We start from the raw sequence: 23,378 nt of genomic DNA on the forward strand, positions 1-23,378 counted from the left end.
ATCTGAGGCGTGCGGCAGGGCGCACATCGGGAACTCGGACAGCGGCTGGGGCGCGGGACGCGCGCGCCCGGGCTCTGCTCGGCCCCGCGGGCCGGCAGGGCCGGCTCAGGGCGGCGCGGGGACGAGGGGCGCGCGGGCACCGGCGGGCGCGTGGCCGCGGCGGGGGCGCGCGGGGGCGGGCCGGCCCGGGGGGGGACGGGGGAGGGCGGCGCCGGCAGGTTGGCGGCGGCCGCTATTTGAGCGCCGGTCCCGGACCCGGCGCTCAGAGCGCTTGGAGCCGGCGCGGCGGAGAGATCGCAGCGCGCACCCCGCAGAGGTGCTGCGGCTCGGGCAGCCCTGGAGGCCCGGCGCGAAGAAGGCGGAGGACGAGGAGAGGCGATTGCCGCCCGCCGCCCGTCACCCCCCGACACACACCCAACCCGCCGCCGCCCCCCCTCCCCGCGGCGCCGCATCTTGAATGGAAACATGGCGGTGCCGGCTCGGACCTGCGGCGCCTCTCGGCCCGACCCGGCGCGGACCGCGCTCCGATGGCCCAGCCGCGGCTCTCGGCTCGGCCCCGGCGCCCGGCGCCCGGCGGCCGGTCCCCCGCGCCCGCTGGCGCTGCTCCTGCCGCCGCTGCTGCTGCTCCCGCTGCTCGCCGCCCCCGGCGCCTCAGCCTACAGCTTTCCTCAGCAGCACACGTAAGTGGCCTTGGCCCGCCGCGGGACCCCGGCCGAGCCCGGAGCCCCACTTCGCACCCACCCCCAGTCCCCGGCCCGCGCCCCCACTCCGGGGCGGGGGCGCCGGGTCCTGCCGCCCGCTGCGCCCGGGGGCGGCGACCCCAAGCCCAGAGGGCGGGCAGCCGGGGTCCCGGAGCTTCTGGCTGCGTCGCGAAACTTCCCAGCAGTGCCCCTTCTCCCTCCCATCCCCCAAACCGCACAGAAGGAGATCTCGTGGGGTGGGGGTGGGGGGTCCTAGCTTGCCAGCTGATTGCCTTGCAGCTGTCGGGGTGACAGGGGAGACCTGGGGTTGCGTGAGGGAGCGGCCAGAGACCCCCTGCCCTACGGAGTCGGAGCCCCGCGTCTGGCTCAGCCTTCCTCTCGGATAGGAAGCTGGCGCTTTAGACCCAAAGGTGGGGGATCCCTCCACACCTGTCTTCGCTGGCCTTTTTCCTTTGAGAAACAGGGCAGGATGCAGAGAATGCGAGCAACTTACTGTGTGCCAAGTGCCACACAGGGGGTCAGTGTCCCTCCTGCCCGCCCGCCCCCCCATTACACCTAGGGGAAAGGTCCCCTGGAGGTGAAGGTGCCAGAGTGGAGGCAGAGGGTGAATGACAGCCCCCCCTGCCTGCCCCTGCTGCTACTGCCAACAAGGTAATAGCAGCTCATGGCCCTGCCAGCTTCTGCTGGTCCTCCGTGGTCCTGAGCCTTCTCTCCCTTCCTGAGAGCCTGACAACTCGGGCATCCGCCTCTGGGCCAGCTTGGCCAGATGTGTTTGGGGTTGGGAATGGATATTCAGTGCGTGTGGCCTTTAGGACAGCAGCTGTCTGTGGGCATCATGATCCAGCCGGTCAGTGCCTAGACACCCTTGTGGCTTTGGGGTATGGTGACCACCTTGCTGTCTGTTACGTGTCTCTGGGTTCAAAGAACCACCTGTCCCTGGACTCCTGCACCCAGTGGCCACACTGGGATTTGGGGAAATGAGTAACCAGGCTGCTTAGGGGCCGGGGGGTGGGGGGGCAGGGTCTGGCCTCCGGGAAAGGGCAAGACTGGCTCTGCGTCATTAGACCAGTTCTGCCCAAGGGTAGGGGCCCCTGGTATTGCGTACTCTGGCTTGCAGGCTCTCCCAGATGAGGAAAAGCAAAACTCAGGAAAGGCTTTGCCGGAGTCTCTCTCCGTCTTGTCATTTCTCTCCTTGCACAGCCTGGCTGTGCTCAGGCGGGTGATCAGTAGGCAAATTACAGGTGCCGCACGGACGTGTCCTCTGTCAGCCGTCTGGATTTTTTGTGTGTGTATGTAGGGTGTGCACAGGTAGAAGAGAATCATATGGAAGTTCAGGGTTTGTGGGTGCGTTATTGTCTTTTATTTGCTGTGATGAAAATGGACTTCAGCCCCAATGTTTAAAAAGAACAAAAGCTTTATTTTTTTGTTGCTGTTCTTTCTTCCCCTCAAAGCCAAGACACAGCTGTTTTTCCCCTCCCTGGGCCGATATGTAGCTCTTTGAGTGAAGGCTTAAGTAGATGTCTCTTTTCACCTCTTCCCACCTTGCTCACTCTCCTTGCGACCCGCAGTGGGTCAGATGGTTGCTGGACCTGTGATTTACACCTGTGAGACCCTGACCGGAGTGAACACCTGTCCCTCTGTCCCCAGTCAGAGATGGGGAGGCGGATGTGATGACAGCGGCACGTTTCCAGCTGGACGCTCGTCTCTTGTCAGTATAGTTGGAGCTGATTTGAGGGTTTGGGACATGTCTTGCAACCCATAACTAGAGGATGAGAGTGGAGTGGGCTGGGGGCTGTGCGGCTCTGAGGGTCCAGGGGGAGGGGACTAATGCTGCGACGACACGCAGCGCAGGCAGTGACAGCCAGCGCCCTTCAGCTGCCCTGGTCCCACAGATGCCGACGCCCACTGATCCTTGGAGGGAGGAAGGGGAGGGGGTTGAGTGAGGGCTCCTCCCCCAGCCCCCTGCATGACAGGGCTTAGTTGGAGTTGAGACTTTTGTTGAGCTGACAGGAAAGGCTGAGGCTGCTGCCCTGGGGCTGCTCTGGCCGGTGGCCTCCGTGAACTCTCCTGGGTTAGCGTGGCCCGGCTAGGGTACGACTTCATACAGGTACAGGTGGCTTTCTATGGTGGGCAGTGGGACCCTCAGCCTTACGGCCCTAGGGTGACAGCCCCTCAGTGGAGAGGGCCCTGGACGCGAAAGTCATTTCCCCATTAGTGTCTGGCAGTGTGACAGGGCCCAACTTTGCAAGCTGCTGGGTTTTAAGCAAACGTGGGTTTGGGTCTGTAGTCGCTTTGGTGACATGGGTCTCTGCCCACCCATCAAAGCAGACTCCGCCTGCTGCTGGATGGAGGAGGGCAGAGGAGTTACCGCTGGACGGAGGACAGGGCTTTGATTGGCGGGGGAGGTGCCCTCTCACCTCCCCTGGACCTGGATCCGGTTTTCAAACAAGGCCAGGGCCACAAGTGCTCAAGTGCATGTGTGTGTATGCGTGCCCTCATGTGTCTGGGCTGAGGTGGGGAGTCGGAGCACACGTTGCCCGTTTCACCTGCTTCCTCCGGTTCCCTGTTGCTGCTGGCTGAGGGGCGGCCCCAGCGCTTGGCCTTCCAGTGTCTTTTCCTTTCCCAGTTCTGGCAGTCTCCTTCCCCCTCCCTGCCCCCTCCTTGGGTCTCTCATCGCTTCTCTCACCCTCCCCCACTCCCTTGCCCATCCCTCTGGTCTCTCTGCGGCCACCCTGCCCTGCCCACCTCTTTTGTCATCTCTGTTGGGCTGCTGTCCCCTGTCCTCCGGCCTCCTGGGTTTCTCTGTCTCCTGTTCCGTGAGGTCCGGGCTGAGCCGCTGGCTGCATCCTCTTAGTCCCACTCCTCCCCAGTGATGGTGCTGGCCCACACCTCCCTTCCTCTAGGGGATCCCGAGAGGTCTGGGCCCCCCAGCAGATTAATGACAGCCGGGTTCATGTTCCTTTACCCGAGTGCCCACGATGGGGCATGCGTCAGTCTAGCTACGGTTAATGGTGGGTGACATGTGTCTGTCTGGACCTCGAAGCCCGCGTCTTCACCTCCCTGTGGCTCCCCCTGTTAGAGGGAGGCAACATCACACATCTGGGTCCCCCGTTTCCCCAACAACCTGCCAACGCTTTTGTAGGAAGGAGGAGGGGGCGAGGCTTCGCGATCTGCTGGCACTCCCACAGGCTCACATCTCGCCTAGTGCTCTTGATTCGGGGTGGAGGGAGCCTTGGCTGTGGTCCACCCCCAGGACTCACCTTTTTTGGGCCAACTCTGCCAGGCTGAGCCCTGAGACGGGAGTAGCCTGTTTGAAGACGAGCCCCTCCTAGTGTGCGGGTAAACTCCCTCCCGAGTCCCTGGCACACTGGTGGCTCCAAGGAGAGACTGACTCACAAGTGGAGTGAGCCCTTGGTGCCACCCTCTCCGTTGCCCCCCACCCCCGCGGTGTGCAGGGGTCAGCCAGCTCTCGGGAGGAGGCAGTTTGGGGACACGGTGGGTGTCAGGTGTGGGTCCTGAAGGCTCAAGCTTTGGTCTCCAGATCTGACCTTCTCCATTGGGGTGACCTTGCCTCTGTTTCCCCAAATAAGATAATAGAGAATCTGCTTAAGAGGCTAATGGTGAGAATTAATGGGGAAGGGTGTCACCTCTGGCTGGCAGGAAGTGTTCTGGCACAGGTGGGAGTCCTGGCAGCTGTTGATAACATTAACATCTACCCCTGATGCTACAGCATGCTGGGCCCCCACCCGCCAATCTTTCCAGGTTGTTCCCATGGGCTGAGCACCTCCCTGTCTTTCTGCTTTGTTATGCTGTCCCCTCATCACTGCCTGCTTTTCTCAGGGGTTTAGATCCTTCCTGCAGGGTCTCACACCCACACTCTCTGGAGGTCTCCGGGTTGTGCCACTAGCTCAGGCTGTACCCACCTACCAGAGATATCATCTCTGTGAGGAAGCGCACTGGGCTGCTTCCGTCCTTCCCTGAAGCCCACCTTGGCTAAAGGTGGAATGTCACCAGGCCAGTGGTGGCCTCCCCTCACTGAGCTTGGGCCAAGCCCCTTATTCACATTACATCCTTGACCTCAGACCCCATGGTCATGCCCGTCCTGCAGATGGGGAGACTAAGACTCAGAAAGATGGAAGAACCTGCCCAAAGCCCCATAAGGACCAGGGCAGGGAGAGGAATGATCTTTCAGATGCTTAGGTGTCCTGCCAGGAGGCTGGGCACACCTGGGGATTGGCCCAGGAAGTTGGGATGGAGATGCAGAACTTGGGTATTTGGGAGAAAATGAAGACACATGAAACGCACCTTGCCTCCCAGCTATAACCTCTCCTGCTCTGTCCCTCTGTTCTCTTCTGGGTCTCAGGCAACCCTGAGAGGGCCTTCCAGGGCCCTGCCAGCCCAGTGCTCAAGGCCCCTGTGCCTACCTCCACCCCCTCCCACTTGTACACAGGAGATCATGGAGCGGCCCCCCCCAACCCCAGCCCAATGCGGGATTTTCCTTTTTCGGGGCTTTGAGCCACATGCCAGGCATGCCTGTCATGGAGGGATAGGCAAGAAGGACTTCATCTCAAGACCCTGAGATGCTGTCTCCCTCCCCAGATTCCAGTAAGGTTCCAGAGAGAAAGGTCAGGGGTGAATGGGATGGGGATTGTTCATGGAAACCTGAGGCTGGATGCTCTAGGGCCACGGCAGTTTTTTCAAGCCTGAGGGTACTTCAGAGGACTTGGACCGTAATAGATGCTTGCATTTTCTTGCTGTTTGAACATGTGAGGCCTGGGGGGCTGGGGAGCCAGGGTTCTATCTGCTAAGAAACTGTTCAAGGGGCAGTTGGAGGCTTGGGAGTCAAAGCAGGCAGGCATGTGGTGTGCGCCCTCCCTTGGAGAGTGGTGCTGTCTGTGGGTTGGGAGTGGTCTCTTTCTTTCTCCCTCCCATTCCAGCACCCACCCACCCTACCCAATTCCATCCTCAGGGGCTTCCAGATTCAAGATCTTCCTCGGAAACAGGTGACCTCTGTCCTAAGTGAGGGCTCAGGGCCTTAGGTCTGGGAAGGGGGACCAGGGCCTGGGGTGCTCTAAAGACGAGGGTGGGGGCCCTTCCCACTGCTGGCTGCATCAGTTCAACCAACGGGGGAGCCTCTCTTCGTGTCAAGTTGGTTTTTTTTTTTTTTCCTGGTGCCTACTGTCTAAACAAGAAGCTACAGAATCAATATTCGTATTCCCAGAGGGAGGTGTATGTGTGGTTTTTACTTTTTTTCCTTTCCCTCCCTCTCTTGTCCTGTGTAACCCAAAGAGCCTCCCAAGCTGTCTGTGGCTAAGAGGAGGATGGAGGAGTTGGTGGTGCAGGTGGCCATGTGGATCGAGCTGCCCCTGGGGGGCTTACAAGGGACTCAAGGATGCTGTCATTTAGGTCCACACCAGCAGGACCTGGGACAGCGCTCAACCAAGCCCTGTGCGGCCACTGGCTGCTGTGGGACTCAAGCAGTTGGTTTAGTGTCCCTGGCCTAGGTCCTGCTATGGATCACCTAGTTCCCCTCCCTCCTCACCTGGGCCCCCTCTTCCTGGGACTAGTCCAGCCTGCTGGGCCCCTGGCCACTGCTGGTGCCGATGACTGAGGCTGTGAAGGATCTGGCCTTACAGAGCAGGAAAGCCTGTGTACCTGGGGTTACGTGGAGGGAAATCTTCAACACGGGGAACCTGAGGATCCCCACCTTGGGTTGGCCTGGTCCTGGGGGCCTCTGTCAAAGGCAGTCCCAACCCGATTCTCTCAGTTGGCAGCGTGCATTGTGGTGACCTTGGACAGTCTCATCCACCCCCCTGGGCCTCAGTTTCCTCTTTTCCATGGCTCTTCTGAGTCTGACATTGGAAGTGCCTTAAGAAGACAGGTCCAGGATTTTCCTGCTCCACTGCAGACTCTGCTCCAGCTGTGGGGGGAGGCCTGACCCCAGCCTGAGTCCCACCTCCCCAGTGTGAGGAGCCTGCACCTCCCATACTGGCCTCTGGTCACACCTTGGGTGTCTGGAAACGGCTTCTCAGACTGACCCACTTTGAGCTGTGATCAGCCTAATTGTTTAGCTGAGAGGGAGGGGTCCTGGAAGTCTTTCCCGCTGATTATTAACCATCTCTCCCTACCTTGGAAATGAATCATTAAACAAAGGGAAAAGAGGTGGGTAAGAAGGAGAAGTCACCCCCTCTGTCTCTCTTTCCTGCTCCCCTTAGACCCTGGGCACCTTGTTCCTGCCTGGGTGCCTTTCTTTCCTGCTGGATGAATCTTTCTGAACGAGTCCCCTCTAGACATACACAGCAGCTCTGCCACGCCTCTCACCAGCTGTGTAACTTTGTGAGGCTCCTCAGCCTCCCTGGGTCTTGGGGAGACCAGAATAAGGTTCCCGTGATTGTGCTGCCTCATTGGGTTGGGATGTGAAAGGTCATGAGGGATAAATGACAAGGGCAGGGTATTCTTATTGGATCTCTGAGGGTTCTCGGTCTAGCTGGGCCCATTCTCCAAGTGCTGGGCACCTGTCCTATTGCCCATAGCGCCTACCACCCAGCCAGGCCCTGAGACTCCATTGTGGTTTCTGGGTCCTTTCTCCTGTGCTTGGCCCTTGCCGTGGCCTGTGTGCACATGTAAGGTTATGTATGGAAGCGTCTGCATATTTGTGCTTTTGTGTATGTTTGTACACATTTGTTGGATATGTTCATGTGTGTGCACACTTGTGAGACTGCCCATTTGTATATGAAGATGTGCTTGTGTGGGTGCATGTGAATACGTGCCCGTGTGTGTGTTTCATGCATACGTGCAGGTTGTGTGTACATGCACGCACATGTGTGTACACAGGTGTTAAGTGTGTGCCTATGAATGTGAATGTGGGTGTGTGCTTCTGTGTGAGTGTGCATAGGTAAGTGTGGACATATGTATGGTTTATCTCTGCACCCAGAATGCGCTCCCAGTGCCCACCTTCTGCGCCCGCCTTTGAGGTTAATGCCAGGACTCCGCTGGGCAAATGCTGGCAGCCGGAACTAAAGCGGCCTGGTTGTCAGGACCAGTGTTGTGCAAACTTTTATGTCAAGAACAGCCTGAGTTAAGGCTGAGCTGGGAAGTTTGATCATCTACCAACTGGCTCGCTGACAGTCTGCAAAGGCAACACACAGAAGCTGCATCCTTGTAATTCAAATTTTTGCAAATCGAATGGTTATTTAGATGCACCACAGGACTTGGGACTCTGAGAAGCTTGGTGAGTCCTTTGTGAAGCGCAGCATCTTTGCTAACAGCCTTTCCCAGGTGGAATCTGGATGGGGGGTGGGGAGCGAGTGGAGGTCATAGCTTAGGCAGAGTGGGAACCCTCGCTGTGTGACCTTGGCCTGGCGTGTTTTTCTCTAGGAGTGGGTGCTGCTCACTTGCACACTGAAGGGAGGGAGACTGGCCTCCCGTGAAGCATCTGCTGTGGGTTTGGGGTTCTCGCTCTTAGCAAGACATTTGTACAGTCAGCTGCAGGCATGATTCGGGTATAAAAGCTTCTACTTGATGATGCCCGCATGTTCCTCTATTTGGGATGCCTCCAGCAAAGCTCTTCTTTTCAAGGATGAATTTTTGCCTTCTGGGTCTTTGTAAGCAAGGCAGCCTGGGTGTCCTGTGCTGGGTGCTGGCCTTTGGGCTATGTGGGCCCTGAACTGATGGGTTGTGATGTCTAAGAGAACTGCAAGTTTTGCTTTCCTGGCATTCTCAAAGCCTTTATATTGTCAGTGCTTGGACGCTCCAGCAGCCTAGGTATCTTGGGAGGCTTCTGCAGAGGGCTGGGGTGCCTACAGGGCCTGTGAGGGTAGGGAGCCTGCCACGACAGTCTCTTTGGGCAGATAATGGGCCTTGCCTGAGTCCCTGATTTGGGAAGGAATATCCCAACCACAGAAGCCCTTGGGAACCTAGATGCCTCCATTGTACAGAGAGAGAAATTGACATCTGAGTGCCAGGAATGAGCCTTCAGGCCCCACATTTCCGCTGGCTACACACAGTCTGTGGGCAGGACCCAGGTTCCCACCTGGGGCTCAATGCAGGCTGCCCAAAGTGTGGCCCCCATTCAGCCATCCTTGCACCAAGATGTACAACTGATTCTCTTAAATAAAAACATCCTTGACATGACATGGGAGCGATCTGAGGCCTCCTTTGGCAAACCCGCGGAGCAAGGTGCCTGTGGTGTGGGACCGCAGTTCCTGGTGTTTCTCTGGGGCAGACCTTGTTGGTGCCTTTGTGCCATCTTAGAGTTAGCGAGGCTTTCAGGGGACCCTTGGGAAGGACACCTTGTTGCCAGGTGGGCATGCATGGGCTGGGGTGTTCCTGAGATGGGTGGAGACCCCTGACTCTGCTGCGAGTTTCCAGCCTGACGTGGCCAATGTGGCATTTTAGCCTTGGTAACTTCCCTGCTCCGTGCATGTTCTCCTACCTCCCGAGTCGCCTGAAATGCTACATTTGAAGCCTTAAAGGTCAGGCCTGGTGCTGCCACTGGTTCCAACAAACAAACAACAAAAAACCCACCTCAGCCCTGCCCCCAACTTCACTCATTGGAAAACAGAAGTGAGCTGGCAGAACAGGCCTCCTTGCAGGGGCCTTTCCTAGATGGGCATTTCTCCTCCCTGTGAGCAGAGGCTGGGGTGGGCATGGTGGGAACCCAGGCGTCTTCCCTTCCTTTCCTGGACCTGTCAGGCATGCTCTAGTGTCTTTTACTGAGAGTTAGCTATGACCTTGAACCCCAGAAGCCTGCTGTGGGCAGAGCTCCGCTTCTCACCTAGCATTTGGGGTCCTTCCTGGGCTGGCTCTGGCTCTGGCCACTAGCTCTTTGACTAGACTCCAGCCAGGCCAAGCCACTTGCAGGTCCTAGTAGGAACTCTGGCCTCTCTGCCTCCTGGCTGTGTCCCTATTTTAGACTGGCCTGCTCAGCCTGAGTATTGAGCCAAGAAGCCTTCCAGATCATTGCTCCCTACTCCTTGTGGGTCTTTCCTCCAACCTTGTGCCTCCCCCAACTCCCAGCTCTGTGCTCGCTTTGTAGGGGCCTTCCAGGAGTAAGGCATTGACCTAACTACTAATACTTCAAAAGCTGAGTCCAAGGAATGGCTGCTAGGAAAAGAGGCTGCTTCTGTGCACACCTTGGCAATCCTAGCATATTAATTTTTTTCATCATGGTTAGGCCCTCTGACAGGGAACCCAGAGGTGGGTACGGACAGGTTGTCATCAAGGAGCAAGGCTTCACCTGCACTCTGCTTGGTTGGTCTTACTTTTGGTGTGGCTGTCTGTCCTTGACTGACTTCCCTCATGGCAATAAGATGGCTGCCACAGCTCCAGGCATCACATGTACCAGACATTAGGAGTAAAACAGGAGATGTTTCCTCTGAGTTCCCCTTAAAAGAAGGCTGGGAAACCTAAACCGGAAGCCCCTAGCCAAATTCCTCTCACACCTCATTGGGTAGCACTGGGTCACATGTACACTCTAAACCAATCACTGACAATCAGGAAGGTACATTGTGATTGGCTCAGGCTAATCAGGATTTACCCTTGAGTTAAGGATGGGGTCACCTTGGGGCTGGAGGCGGCAGAGATTCTTGCAGACTTGGGTTTTGCTAGCGAGAAGAGGGGTAGTGTAGAACATGGAGAAGCAGGATCTGTTTCAGGGTCAGACAAGAGGACTGACAAGAGGAAGAAGGAAGGGAGAGGAAGGGAGAGTGTTCACGTTTGAGGAAACATTTGTAAAGGAAGTAATTTTAACCACATCATCAATCACTGTGATCTGAGCCCCAGGTGCTGTATTTCACATATGCTAACAAATGAAATCAATTCATTTTTAGTCCCATTTCACAGACAAGAAAAATTGAGGTTCAACAAGGCCAAGTGATGCTGAAATCACACAGATGGTGAGTGGTGAAGGCAGGATTCACACCCCTGCACTTTGGCCTGAGCACTCAGCCACTGCGGTACACAGTCCTTCTACAGCCCACCTCCTCCAGAGAGCCTCCCACACAGGACCCTCAGGGTACCCCACACTCCTGCACTCTTTCCTCACTCCCGTCCCTCTGCCCTTCTTGTCTCAGTTTCCTCCTACTCCACCTCAGCCCTCTCCAGCTTACTGTGGGAATCTAGGCAAGCCACAAGCTCTGCTCCTCCCAGCCGCAGTGTCTTCAGCATTCCCAGGACCCTCTAGAGTGATGGATTCTTCTGCAGCTGATGACAGTGCTCTCCTGCCACCCCATCTGCAGAGCTGCCACCTCTGTCCTGCCCTTTAAGCTCGTGCTAGGAAGACCATGGCCGAGGGGGCTGCTTCTGATCGGCATAGTGACAGGCCCAGGAGGGGATCTCTGCCCTCAGGATGCACAGCACCAGGGCAGCAGCCATCTCCTTCCATAGAGGTTTAACAGGCACTTCTTATGAACTGAACATGGAGTAAGCCTGAGAGAGGTTGGGTGGGCTGCACACGGCCCTGCCAGCCCTAAGCAGGACCCCACCTATGGTCTGGCCGGCCTCTGCCTGTCCCCTAGTGCTTGACTGGGAGTCGCTATTTCATGAAGCCTCCTCTGACTTCCCTGGGCAGGTCAGGGGCTTCCTAGGTGCCCCTGAATTCTCCCCTGTTCTTTTCCTGCAATAGATCTGCTGCCTCCCCTTCCAGGCTGCATGCCTGGAGGGGGCAGGGGTCACAACCACCTGTCGTCGGCCAGAGCTTCAGGCTAGCACACACCAAGTGCTCACAAAATATTTGCTGAACTGAGAGTCAGCACAGGTGTCTACAGGTCAAGCTACTTATGTCTCTTTAAGCTGGACCAGCTTTTACAGGTTCTGGGACAGGTTCCCATGTGGCCCTGGGTTTGTTGTTGCGACAGGACAGAGGCCACCTCACGCAAGGGCTCTCTTACAAGGGATGCCCCAGCTTGGGGACTGCCTCCTGGGGGAAAGAGATGCAGGTGAGGTCCAGGACTCCATGGGCTGTATTATTTAATTGGGTGGGATAGGGCCTGGGCATCAGCATTTTTCCAGAGCTGCTGCAGATGAGCCAAGGTAGAAAGCTACGGCCATAGAGAAGGGGAAGGTAAACACAGGAGCCCTCCCCCTGCCCTGCTCTGCCCGCAAGGAGAACTGAGGCTTCCAGAGGAATGGGGTGGGGGCTGGTGTACTGGTCCTGGGGAGTCTCCTGGCCCTGGTACCTGTGGGGCCAGCTGTTCACAGGTGTGGGTACATGTGGCCAGTGGCTGGAGTGTGCAGCCCGTTTCAGGGCGATCACCTGGCCACCTCAGCCAGCTGCCCTGTCCCTTCCTGACTGCCCCTCTGTGTTGACACTTTCTCGGGCCTCATCTGCACTTCTGACCGCTCCATGCCCCTCCCATGTCTCAGGACCTGCCTCCTGATGGCCCAGCGCCACCTAAGTCCCCTCCCCAAACCTGAGCTGTCTGCGCACAGTCCATGGGAGAGATCGTCAGGGAGGAAGAAATAGAAGCGAGGCCAGAAAGACGATAACCGCACGTGAGTGGTGCACTAGGCAGCGTCTGAGGGGTGATGAGATGCAGGCCTTGGTGGGCTGGGGGAGGTGGGGTAGAGCTCCTGCTCCAGACTGCATTCTGACAGGGCCTCTCAGGGTCCCCAGCCATTCCTAAGGCCTTGGGTGCCCCCGCCCCACCCCAAGTCAGGGCTCTGGGGGCCCCAGGGAGAGTACCAGGACCCATCTTTCTCTGAGAGCAAGCGCTGATGGGGAACAAGGACAAGGGGTGGGGGAGAGGCTTGCCCATGTGGATCCAGCCTCAGTTCTGCAAGCTCCAGGCAGGCCCCATCCGTCTCGTGCTGCTGAGCTCCATGAGGCTGCTGTACCCCTGCGTGCTGCCTCGTAGGAGCCCATGACTGGGGCTCTGCCTGCCTCGTGCCCCGCGGCCCCACATTCCCTGGCACAGAGTGGCTGGGGAGGGGTGGCGGGGAACAATCCCAGAGGCCGTTAAGTCAAGTGATTTACATGGCTTCCGAGCCAGCGCTGGGGGAAATTTATTTCACAGGTGATTTCCAGACTGCTGGCATATGCAGGAGGCCGTTACTCTAAAACGCAGAAGGGTGGGGACATCACGGAGCCATCTGAAGGGACCCAGAGCCGTGGGCTTTGTTGGCCTCACTGCACCATCTGCCTGCTGCTTGCAGGAAAGCATGGTCCAGGGGATGGGGGTCGAGGAGGGGAGGAGCTGGGGCTCATAAAGAGAGCCCCATATGTGACTCACAGTCATTTCGTTCCTCAGTTTTCTAATCTCTAAAATGGGATCCTATTTTCTATATTTTATGATTGTGAGCATGCGTGCATGCATACTCAGTCACTCAGTTGTGTCTGACTCTGTGCAACCCCATGGGCTGTAGCCCTCCAGGCTCCTCTGTCCCTGGGATTTCACAGGCAAGAATACTGGAACGGGTTGCCATTTCCTTCTCCAGGGGATCTTCCTGACCAGGGATTGAACCCGGGTTTTCCTGCATTGGCAGGCAGATTCTTTACCACTGAGCCACGTGGGAAAGCCATGATTGTAAGCATAGAGCAGGTCAAATGCCAGGGCAAAGGTGACCGCAGGTCAGTGCAAGGGTGCCACACGGCTTTTGGACAGCCTATGGGTTTGGTCCTACCTGAGACTCCTCCTCGGTTCATCCTCTTCCAGACGGTGCCTCCCCCGCTGCGGGCACATTTGTTCCCTCCACAGACACTCGCCGCAACCTGCCGTTCATTCATTCTTTCCACGCTCGTGAGCGTCTGCCGTGCACCAGGCACTGATGAGGACAGGCCTACAGCAGTCTGGGGAGATGATGCAGACAGAGGACATGCTGTGTTGTGAGGTGACAAACACCGTGCAGAAGGGACAGGATGGATTTGGGAGAGGGGTTAACTAGAGGGGCAGGTCAGAGTGGGCCTCACTGAAACATGAGGAAAACCTGGAAGGATGGGAGAGTGGGAGCCACGTGAGTATCTGGGAGGAGAGTGTTCCAAGCAGAGGAATGGCCAGTGCAAAGGCCCTGAGGTGGGATGTGGTTGAGCAGGAGGAGGATGGGAGGTGGGGAGGTCAGAGGGCAGCAGGGACCTGGACAGGCTGGGCCATTAAATTAGCATGACTTTGAACTGGGCGCCCCGGGAGAGGTGTGAACAGGGGAGCACCAGGGTGGTGGCTGTGGTGGTGGTGAGACATACCGATGGTCCGGGTATGAGAAAGGAAAAGATGTGTCAGGAGATGTCAGGCAACTGGCTTGAGCAGCTGGAAGGATGGTTTTCACCAGGTAAGCTGGAGGAGGCTGGGGAAGAGTCAGTCCAAGGGACCAGCAGGTATTGGACACACTGAGTTTGAGATGCGGACTAGGCGTCCAAATGGAGAGGTGTCAAAGCTGGATATGCGTGTGTGCCTCTGGAGAGGGCCTGGAGGAGCTGAGCCTCCCAGGCTGGGTGCCGAGGACCAAGTGGAGAGCCCTGCTCTTTGAACCCTTAGTTTCATCATCCGCTGACTGTGGCCACTCTCCTCCTCTTCCCCCGACTGTTGGGAGCTCTCCATCCTTCGCTCACCATGTCCTTAGGACGGAGTGCTGCAGGCATCAGTGTGCAAGCAGCCTGCTCGGTGGCTGTGGTCGGTCTGTGGTGTTCACAGGGCATCATCCCATGCTGAGCTCACCGCTGAGCCTTCCTTGCACGTGCTGCACCCTCTGTCTGAACTGCCCTGCTGCTCTGCAATGCCGCCTTTACCTGCCAGAGCCCTAGGTGGGTCAGACCCCTTGCTGTGCAGTCCACACCCCTACCGGACTCCTCCTCCCTTCATGTACTGAGTCTGGATCAGATCAGATGCCTTCTCTGGTTGAATTCCAAGTTCCAGCCTGCATCTGCCCTGCTCACCACTGTGTCCCTTCCCCATGTCCAGCCTGCAGCCTGGCTTAGTAACTGTATACATGAATGAATAAGTGGGGAGTGAGGGAGCTAGTAGGGATTTGTAGGTTGGAAACATCTCCAGAGTATTTTGTCTGTGGTAAGCCCTGCTGAGTTGGCCCACCTGCTACTCGTCAAGCCAGCTCTGAGGACAACACAGGCTCACGCAGCAGTGGCTCCTCTTGGGATGGCCGCCGCCCCGGGACTTCTCAGGAGGAGGTGGGGCCGCTAGGGTGGCACCTGAAGGCCCCTACTCGCCATGTCTCACAGAGGGAATTTACATTGCTTACGGATTCACCATAGAGTGTGGAGAGAAAAGGCAAACGAGCACTTGCATTTGATTTACAGGCAGCTTGGCTTGCACTGAGAAGCCCGGAGCTCACTAGTGAGGAGCAGATCCCAGAGGAAGTGGGCATCTACCCTGTCGTGGGAGGGATTGGAGGGAGCTAGAGCTGTGCGCTGCGGAGACATCGTTCCTGCAGCAGGGTGGCTTTGTTGGGGTAAAAGGAAGGACTCTCCGATTGCCCAGCTTTGGCTTGCTTGGGGAGGCAGTGAGGGCCCTGATTTGGAATGGACCCCTTCTCTATGGTGGAAAAGGTCATAGATGAGGAGTGGCCTTATGGCACCCTATTTCCTGAATCTTGGCCGTTGAAGCCCACTTTGGGATTAAGAAAGCTGGATCACCTAGGAACAGAGCCTGGGCTCTGGAGCCACCCTCTGCAGGGTTCAAATTCTGGTTGAGCACAGACTAGCTGTGTGGCCTTGGTCGTTGTCCATGAAGTGGGCTTGAACCAGTTCGCACCTAGCCAGGGGTGCTGTGAGACTTCAGTGAGCTCACACAGGAACCCCCAGCAGACAACAGGTGCTTTGCATCCTCAGTTCCTTTCCTCAGTGCTCTACCGACTGAAGTTGGAAGCTTTTTCCTGCCCTCCCCTCCAGCCTCTCCCCCACTGTAGAGAGAGGTGGACACTGTAGAGAGCGGGGTGGGGGGGGGTGGTGGGCACCAATCTGGTGATGGGAGGATGTTCAGGGAAATGTATCCCCAAGCATTTCCAGAAGCCCCTTCTTTGCTGTCCTGCAAGCGAAGTTCTTCAGGGAGCTTGGTGAGGGGAATCAGACTGCAGCCCCAACCTAATGCAAGGGTCAGTAAAGTAGAGTAAGGACTATGGGTTTGAGAGGAGGGTGAAGAGAAATCCAGGAAGACTTCCCACCAGAGGTGACTTGGCCAGGTAGAGGAGGCGCAAAACCAGAGAACAAAGCTGGCCGTGATGAGTTAAGTTCTTTTCTGGTCTTGGCTCCACCTCTCTTTTGCACCTGCATGTCCTATGGGGCCCTGCCAGCTTCCATGGAGTGGGGGTGGGATTTCTTCCCTGAGAAGGAATAGAAGACTGTGAGAGGGGTTTCTGTCCTCCTCGAGGCAGGAGGCCATGTCCAAGACATAAATGGAAGACGGCTATTTGTGGCTCAGAGAGGATTTGACTCATGCTGGAGGGTGGGGAGGAGGTACGTGAGGGGAGATGGGATGTGTGAATCACAGAATGAGCCTGAGTGGTTGATGACACGTGGGCAGGGCCTCTCTTGCACCTCCAATCAGGCTTCAGCTACTGGCGTGGGGCAGGAGCAGGCACCTGGAGCTCCCAGATTCCCCCCTACTCTCCTGGTGACCACCACAGGCACCTCAACACTACTGGCCACCTCATGAGAACAGGCTTGGGTGTGGCTCTTCCATCACTGGACCTGGCGGTGTCAATATACCAGCCCTGCCTCCAAGAGCCAGCCTCACTGAACCTCAGTGTGCTAGGTTGTTAAATGGGTCTGGTCCCTTTTGCCTTGTACCTGACTACCTGGGGGAACATGCTAGGGAGAGAAGGAGGCGCTGCAGACCCCCAAATGCCCACGATCCGTGTCAGTGAGTGAGGCAGGCGGCTCCAGGCCTGGGGAGCAGACGGTGGATCCTGGGCCGAGTGACTGTCCGTACCCCGCGTCCCTGGCCTGGACTTTCTGTTTTGCTCTAGAGTGCCCTTAGCTAGTTCGTGAGTTCTTGTTGCTCACTGCTACATCCCAGCTCTAGATTGCTGGGAAATTCACAGATAATGACCCCAAGTCTTGGTACCTTGGGAGCCCATGGGCCTCCCCAGGGAGTGGAGGTGGGTGATAATTGCAGTCCCTGCGGTTTGAAAACCAGCGACTCCTTCAGCCCACAGATGGAAACCGAGGCACAGAGAGGGGGATGGGTGAGTCTGCACAAAGTGTGTGGATGTCAGCCCTGGGAACCAGAATCCCAGGTGGGGGAGAGTGGGTGGAGGGCCAAGGTCCTGGGCTGTCCGAGATGAGGACAGGGTGACAGGGATGAGTGAGGACAGCCCCGGATCTGCCCGCACGTTGCTTGCTTCCTGGAAGAAGTGGCTGCGCCAGCACCCAGCCTTTCTGGGAGACCCATGAATTATGCACAGAAGCCACAGGCCTGGGCAGGCCCATCATAAATGAGCTTTAATAATTCATACGGAGAGGAGCCGGGGAAAGGGAGGGCCTCCTGGGCTGTGCCTGGGGCAGCTGCTGCGCTTCTAGCCCCCCCGCAGTCTGCGCTGCGCACCCCACCTGCCAGCTCCTGTGGCCGCAGCGTGCGGGCTGGGCAGGATGGCAGGGAGGTCGGAGCCGGCTGGGGAGGTGCGCTTGCTTGGCCAAGGGTCTCTTCCTCTAGGCTGGAGACCAGGGGCCTCCTCCCTTAGGGCTCCCGGCGCAGAGGGGGCAGTAAACAAGAGGAGGTCTGAGGGAATTTTAGCTAAAACAATAACCCCTGGAGGGCACCACTTAAAATGGGAGGAGGGGGCACGGTGGGCTTCCCTGAACAAGGCGTGAGGGGAGCCTTGAAGGCTTCTGAGAAGAGACTGATCCAGGCCAAGGGAATAGCGTGTGCAAGGGCTGGGCTGGGACTAGAGGAGTGTGTTCAAGCCACAGCGAGGAGGCCAGTGTGGCCTGAGAAGCGAGGTCAGAGAGGCCATTGTGGGTTCGGCCCCTGGATGGGCTCTGGGTGTTGACTGAGGAGGCACACTGTTCAGCAGGACACTTTGGCTGAGTGTGGAGGTGAACAGCCTTGGCGGGGTGTGGCGGGAAACGGGGGTTCCAAAGAGCCGAAGCTGAAGACCAGTGACCTGGCGATTCCACCACTTGTCCTGGAAAGAGATGACCGTGGCCCAGGCCAGGCGGGGGGTTGGGGAGGTGGTGGGCGGTGGGTGGGTTGTGAAGGTGGAGCCCACGGCACTTGCTGAGATGGAATATGGGTACGAGAGAAAGCAGGTTCCAGTCACCCTGATGCTTCCGGCCTGAACCAGAGCTGAGATCCGGGGGTGTGAAGAGAGGGAGGAGAGGGTTCAGAGGGAGGGGCAGGGCCTGGGATTTGGGCCCACTCAGTTTGAGAGGCCCATTAGGCATCCAGGTGGACCGGCCGTGCCGCAGCTGGGCAGAGCTGTGTGCTCGTCGGCCACGTGGCCTTGGGCGCATCGCACAGTTGCTCTACCCCAGCTTTCCCCGCTGAGGACCAGGGATGATGAAGGTAATTCAGGCCCAGCGAGGCGGGCATGAGGCCTCACTCAGCCCCTTGGAAACACATCCCCGAGTGGCCTGTGGAGGCCCCAGGCCACCCTTCCTGGGGCAGAGAGGGAAACGGAGACCTGGAGAGTCCAAACCAGAGCCGGGTGTGGACCACAGAACGTGACCTGGCACACGGCAGGGGCTGGAGGAGATTCAGCCTGGGGGCTGCTCCCTGCCCTGGCCGAGCCCACAGCCCGGGTCTGGGCCTCAGTCGTCCGCTGTTCCGCAGACCAATGGCCCCCTTCCTGCTGCACACCTTCTGCGTCCCCCTGGCCCCCTGGCGCCTCCGCTAGGGCCTCTCCTATCTGCAGGGACTGCTCCCCCTGCTGGCAACCCCAGGCCAGGCCTGCAGAGGAGGGTCCCGCTGAAGGGCTGCTCAGGAGCCCTGCGGCTCTGGGTGTGACAGTATCGACACAATACTATGTTGCCCTAGGTCACTTTCTAGATGAGTTAGCTGAGGCCCAGACAAGGGGAAGGATGTCACCAAGGTCACACAGCTAACCCCATCAGAGACAAGTCAGGCTCAGGTGGGCCTTCCATGCTGGCCTCCTAATCTCCCCTGGGAAACCTCCTTCTCAGCCTGCCTGTTGCTGGCTTGTCCCAGTCCTTGTGGTCCTCCCTGGCTGCAGGAGCCCCTGTGGGTCCTCAGTCCGGCCCTGATGGCGGGAGTGAGGCAGAGTGCTGTGGCCTCTTGCTGTGTGAGCCTGGAACACTGTTCATCCCTCTCCGAGCCAAGTGGACTGCCTGGCTCTCCCAGCCCTGGGTGATTGCGGCTCCCTGCTTCCAGGCCTTCTCCCCTCCCCCCATCAGGCTATTAGGAGTAAATACTGGGCTGGACCGGACGCCCTAATTAAAGTGAATGACTGTTCACTGGTAGTCTAAGTGGGGAGGCACAGGCTTGCAGCCTCTCGGCCAAGAGCTGATTGGAAGGAAGGCTTTCTTCCCGATGAAGAAAGGGAAGGGACAGCCCGTAATTAATAACCTCATTAAGGAGCAGTATTTGGGCAGGGTCCCAAGACACACATAGTCGAGACCGATGGATTTGGACTAATTTGAGCTTCAGCAGCACCAGCCCCTCCCCGGCACCAGGGAATCTCTGATGATCCCTTGTGATAAGTGGGCTGCCTTCCTCTCTGTGTACATTGGATGGGTAGGTGGGGGTGGGGACAGTGCTCCTGGGTAACAGGAGCTCCATGATACTCACACTTAGGAGTCCCTTAAAGTGAAGTCGCTCAGTCGCGTCCAACTCTTTGCGACCCCATAGACTGTAGCCCACCATGCTCCTCTGTCCATGGGATTTTCCAGGCAAGAGTACTGGAGTGGGTTGCCATTTCCTTCTCTAGGGGATCTTCCCTACCCAGGGATTGAACCTGGATCTCCCGCGTTATAGGCAGACGCTTTACCGTCTGAGCCACCAGGGTTTTTTTTTTTCTTAGGAGTACCTTAAGCTGAATCAAATCTGTGGAAGATGAGCCGTCCCTCTGAGTCTGCATCTCAGCTTACCTGCTTATGAAGGCGTGGATGGCCAACCAGGGAACCTTATTCCATGTGACTTGGCTGAACCATCATGCTTCCATCTCCCCAGGCTCCAGTGCAGCCCCCACCCCACCATGGCTGGTGTAGTGCCAGGCCAGCGCTGGCTGGTCTGCACACCTCCAGGCACTCTGGCCTCAATGGCTTGGAGTGATTTGACCACTTTGCCTCTCGAGAGTGAATGATCTTGGCTACACTTGCCCTCTGTTCTTCGGAGGCTATGATCCAATCAAGGTCAGGGGCCCTACTCTGGGCTTTGAGCCCCAAAAGATGTTGAGGCCCAAGAGTCTTCTCTCCTGAGCAGATAAGCAGGAAGGACCCTCTGATCTTAGAGGCCCTGCCTTTTCCTGGGAGTCTCCCCTGTGTCAGACGAGGTCTCTTAGGTAGTGCAGGAGGGGGCTGTGGCCCACCCAGAAGCCCAGTCCAAGGAGGAGACACAGCCATCCCACACTTCATGAGCGCCACTCTGAGGAGGGGGACTGGACTGAGGGGAGGACAGCCCTGCTGCCCGGGTGAGTCTATGCGCATGTATGTTGGGGCAGTCATCATGGTTAGCATCCCTTCTGTGGGGCAGCGGTCCCTTCCTGCTTGTCTTGGGTCCTGGAAGGTGGACAAGTGGTGAGCTTTATCTCCATTTTCTAGATGGGAAAACTGAGGCCTAAGAGGGCACGTCTGGTCCAAGGTCATGGTAGAGCCAGGGCTGAATCTGGGCGCTCAGTCTCGGTAGAGAGGGATTCCACTGAGTGGTCAGGGAGGACTCCTCGGGGGAAGTGGCTCTGGAGATGCCACAATCTGGGGTGCAGTCTGGAGCTTCCTGCTGTTGGCAGCAGGGCTGTGGCCTAGAGGAGGGGCTGGCCACATCCCCAGCCCTCTTTCAGCAGGGGCCACTACTGCTCTCTGAGCTTGGGGTGGCCTCTCCTGGTTGGAATGGGGAATGGCCTCCTTGCCCCCTTACAAGTCATCTTCCCCTGTGACAGGGTGAGCATAATGCCCAGGCCCTCTGGACCAGCTCTCCTGGGCTCTTTTCATGTCTCTATCCCTCCCATCTCTCCATCTGTCTCTCTAGACCACCACCCAGCTCCTGCCCTATGTTTTCTTTCCCCTTCAGAACACTGCGAAGGCACCAAGGTGGGAGGTGGCAGGCCAGCTGAAATAGAATAATTAAATAGCACTTTAATTTAAATCACTGCCTCCCCCAGAACTAAGCGAATAATCGGCCAGTCTGCCATGGGAGAAGCAGGAGACCTGTGGGCCCCCACCACGGCCAGATTTGGTTCACGTACCCTCGACAGCAAGCGGCCTTCCCCACACCCCTCATTGCCCTAGCCCAGCCCTGCCCTCCTCTCCTCCAGCCTCACCTGTTCTTCCACCCTTAGCATCTCCCCCTCCACGATGGCTGCCCTGCTTGAGCTGAGCAGGGAAGGCCGCAGACTGCTCTTAGGCCCCCAGTGGATGGGGTTTATCCAGGCAGCCTGCCTGGTGGAGGCAGTCTGTAGCAGGACTTTGGTGGCAAAAAATGCCTCCTTGGGAGTGGTGAAAAGGCCTGCAGAGGTAGTTGGGGGTCCGGAGACTCTCAGCCCTGGTGGGCCTTAGCCTCTCCCAGGCCTTCCCCTGTCTGCTCTTGAGCGGAGCCCTCCCCCTTCCCTCTAGTCCCTCTCCAGGGTCCAGCCGCCCACACCTAGCCGTGCCCTCTGAGGGTGAACCTGCAGTGTCACCTGTCTCTGGTTTTTTGATTTGTTTAATTATAGATGAGTTTTCTGCATAATTTATTCCAAAAGCCTGGATTATACTGTACAATTAAATCACATTCTGATCAACAACTTCACATATAAAATTAACAACTGGCAACAGTTTAAACTGTGCTGCCGCATCTGCACGCAGGCTCTTCCCCTCTTCCCTCTTCTCTCCTTCCCCTCCTCCTCCCGTCCCTCCCTTCCCTCCCCCCCCCCTCCCCTCTGCTCCCCTCCCCCCTGCTCCCCTCCCCCTTCTCCCTCTGGACAAGCCTGTGCAGCTGGCTTCAGGGCTGGGCGCCCTCACCCTGGGTGCTCTGTAATTTGACCTGGCCTCCCCAGCCTTTTAGCTGGGGTCTCGATGGTTCTGTCTGCTAAAGGGGCCCTCGGCCTCAGTTCCTCACCCCACACATGGATGATTTTGCTCCCCTGCCTGATGATGACACCTCCTCTGAAACATGCCTTGGAGACTGAGACCCAGAGTGCCACAGCACCTAATGTCATCTTCTTCCTGCTGGGCTTGCCCTCAGCCCTCTAGCCCTCGGACACACACATCTTTGCCCTGTGCCTGCTCCCTGCCTCTTTTAGTCTGGGGAGCAGGGGGTTACAGGGAGCTATTAGGGAAACCCTATTCCTAGCACCCTACCTCCATGCCCCCTCCCCACAAGCAGGCAGGGAAGATTTCCTAAGCACTGGGTGGGGGAGAGGGAGTCTGAATTTGATAAGCTTCTAGCTCTCAGGGGACTGGCAAGTAATAATACTGCTCATCAAAGTTGCCCTGTGGATTTGGTCCTGAAAGTTATTCAGCTAATCATTACCATCCCTGTTTACAGACCAGAAAGCTGAGGTTCCGAGAGGCAAGAACTTTCCACGTTCACACAGACAGCTTGCAGAGGTAGCCTCTCCCTGAGGCTTCCCAGAGGCTGCACCGTCCTTGGGCAGGTGGGGTCATAGAGCTGATGGAGCCAGGAGGATGGGTGGGCCTGGCTTCTCTCTGTAGAAGATGGCTCCTTGCCAGGGGCCTCCGTTTTCTTATTTGTGAAATGGGGGCTCAGTGCCTGTAGCCTGCTAGGTTCGGGCACATCGGAGGACACAGTGGTGTGAGGCTGTCTCCAGCCTCTCGTACCCACCCCAGGCATCCTGCCGGTTGCAGCCCCTGGCTGCATGTGTCTCCTCCCAGATGCTCTCTCTCCTCACTGTTGTGCTAATTTGGCACTTGGAGACACTTGGCAATGAGCAGTGTCATCTCAGTGAAGAGCATGGAAAATCACAGGGATGTGGGGAGCCAGCAGGTGGATCTGTCGTGTTGGGAGGGTGACCCATGGGCCACACTGTCTGGCCTGGGAGGTGGTGGCATATCCAGGCACTTGGGTTCAGATTGTTAGGATCCCAGGCAGGATTCGGTCAGTTTGCCTTTGACCCAGTGGAGCCATGGGTCCTAGTGTCTCCCCCATCCTTCCAAAGTCCCCATGCCCTTCTGCTGGAGTGTGACTGGGCCTGGCCAGGGTGGTTTCTCTGGCCTCTGGGCAGGAATACTGCAGGTACACATTTGGCTCCTGGCCTCCTTGGTCCCATGTGTTACCCTTGGGGCCAGCACTGGGGCACCAGCCAAACCCTGGAGCCCCCAGATCACATCTCTGTGATGATGAAATCAATGATCTGTCACTTTCTTTTAAACTCTTGGACATGTGTTGCCTTCCTAGTTGGGTTTGGTTTAGGTAACAAATCAGAATGTCTTGATTTCCATGGCATTGTGATGATGGGCAGTGTAGCTGGGATCTACCCAGCAGACCCACTGTGCAAAACCAAGGGCTAGAGCCATCCCTAGACCCCAGGAGGGTGTGCGTGTTCTGATGTGGTGTGGGTAGGCCAGTCCCTGCAGGCCCCTAGCAGTGTCTAGAGCTGCTCAGCCGGAGGTGGGGGGTG

General features: G+C 57.5%; 1 protein-coding gene and 1 non-coding gene across 8 annotated transcripts in view; one reads left to right on the forward strand and one right to left on the reverse strand.

Annotated features, from left to right (window-relative positions):
* The first annotated feature begins 264 nt into the window (after positions 1-264).
* Positions 265-23,378, forward strand: part of CACNA2D2 (calcium voltage-gated channel auxiliary subunit alpha2delta 2) — a 139,430-nt gene continuing 116,316 nt past the window's right edge. For all 7 annotated transcript variants that reach the window (XM_060402525.1, XM_042236172.1, XM_060402526.1 and 4 more), the window contains exon 1: positions 265-680. In XM_060402525.1, coding sequence (XP_060258508.1) covers positions 466-680 — 215 coding nt within the window. In that variant the 5' untranslated portion in view covers positions 265-465. The remainder of the gene's footprint in view (positions 681-23,378) is intronic.
* Positions 19,539-19,610, reverse strand: TRNAY-AUA (transfer RNA tyrosine (anticodon AUA)). Its single transcript has one exon. It is a non-coding gene; the product is annotated as a tRNA-Tyr (tRNA).

This window comes from Ovis aries, chromosome 19, assembly GCF_016772045.2.
Source record: "Ovis aries strain OAR_USU_Benz2616 breed Rambouillet chromosome 19, ARS-UI_Ramb_v3.0, whole genome shotgun sequence".
Classification (NCBI taxonomy): domain Eukaryota; kingdom Metazoa; phylum Chordata; class Mammalia; order Artiodactyla; family Bovidae; genus Ovis; species Ovis aries.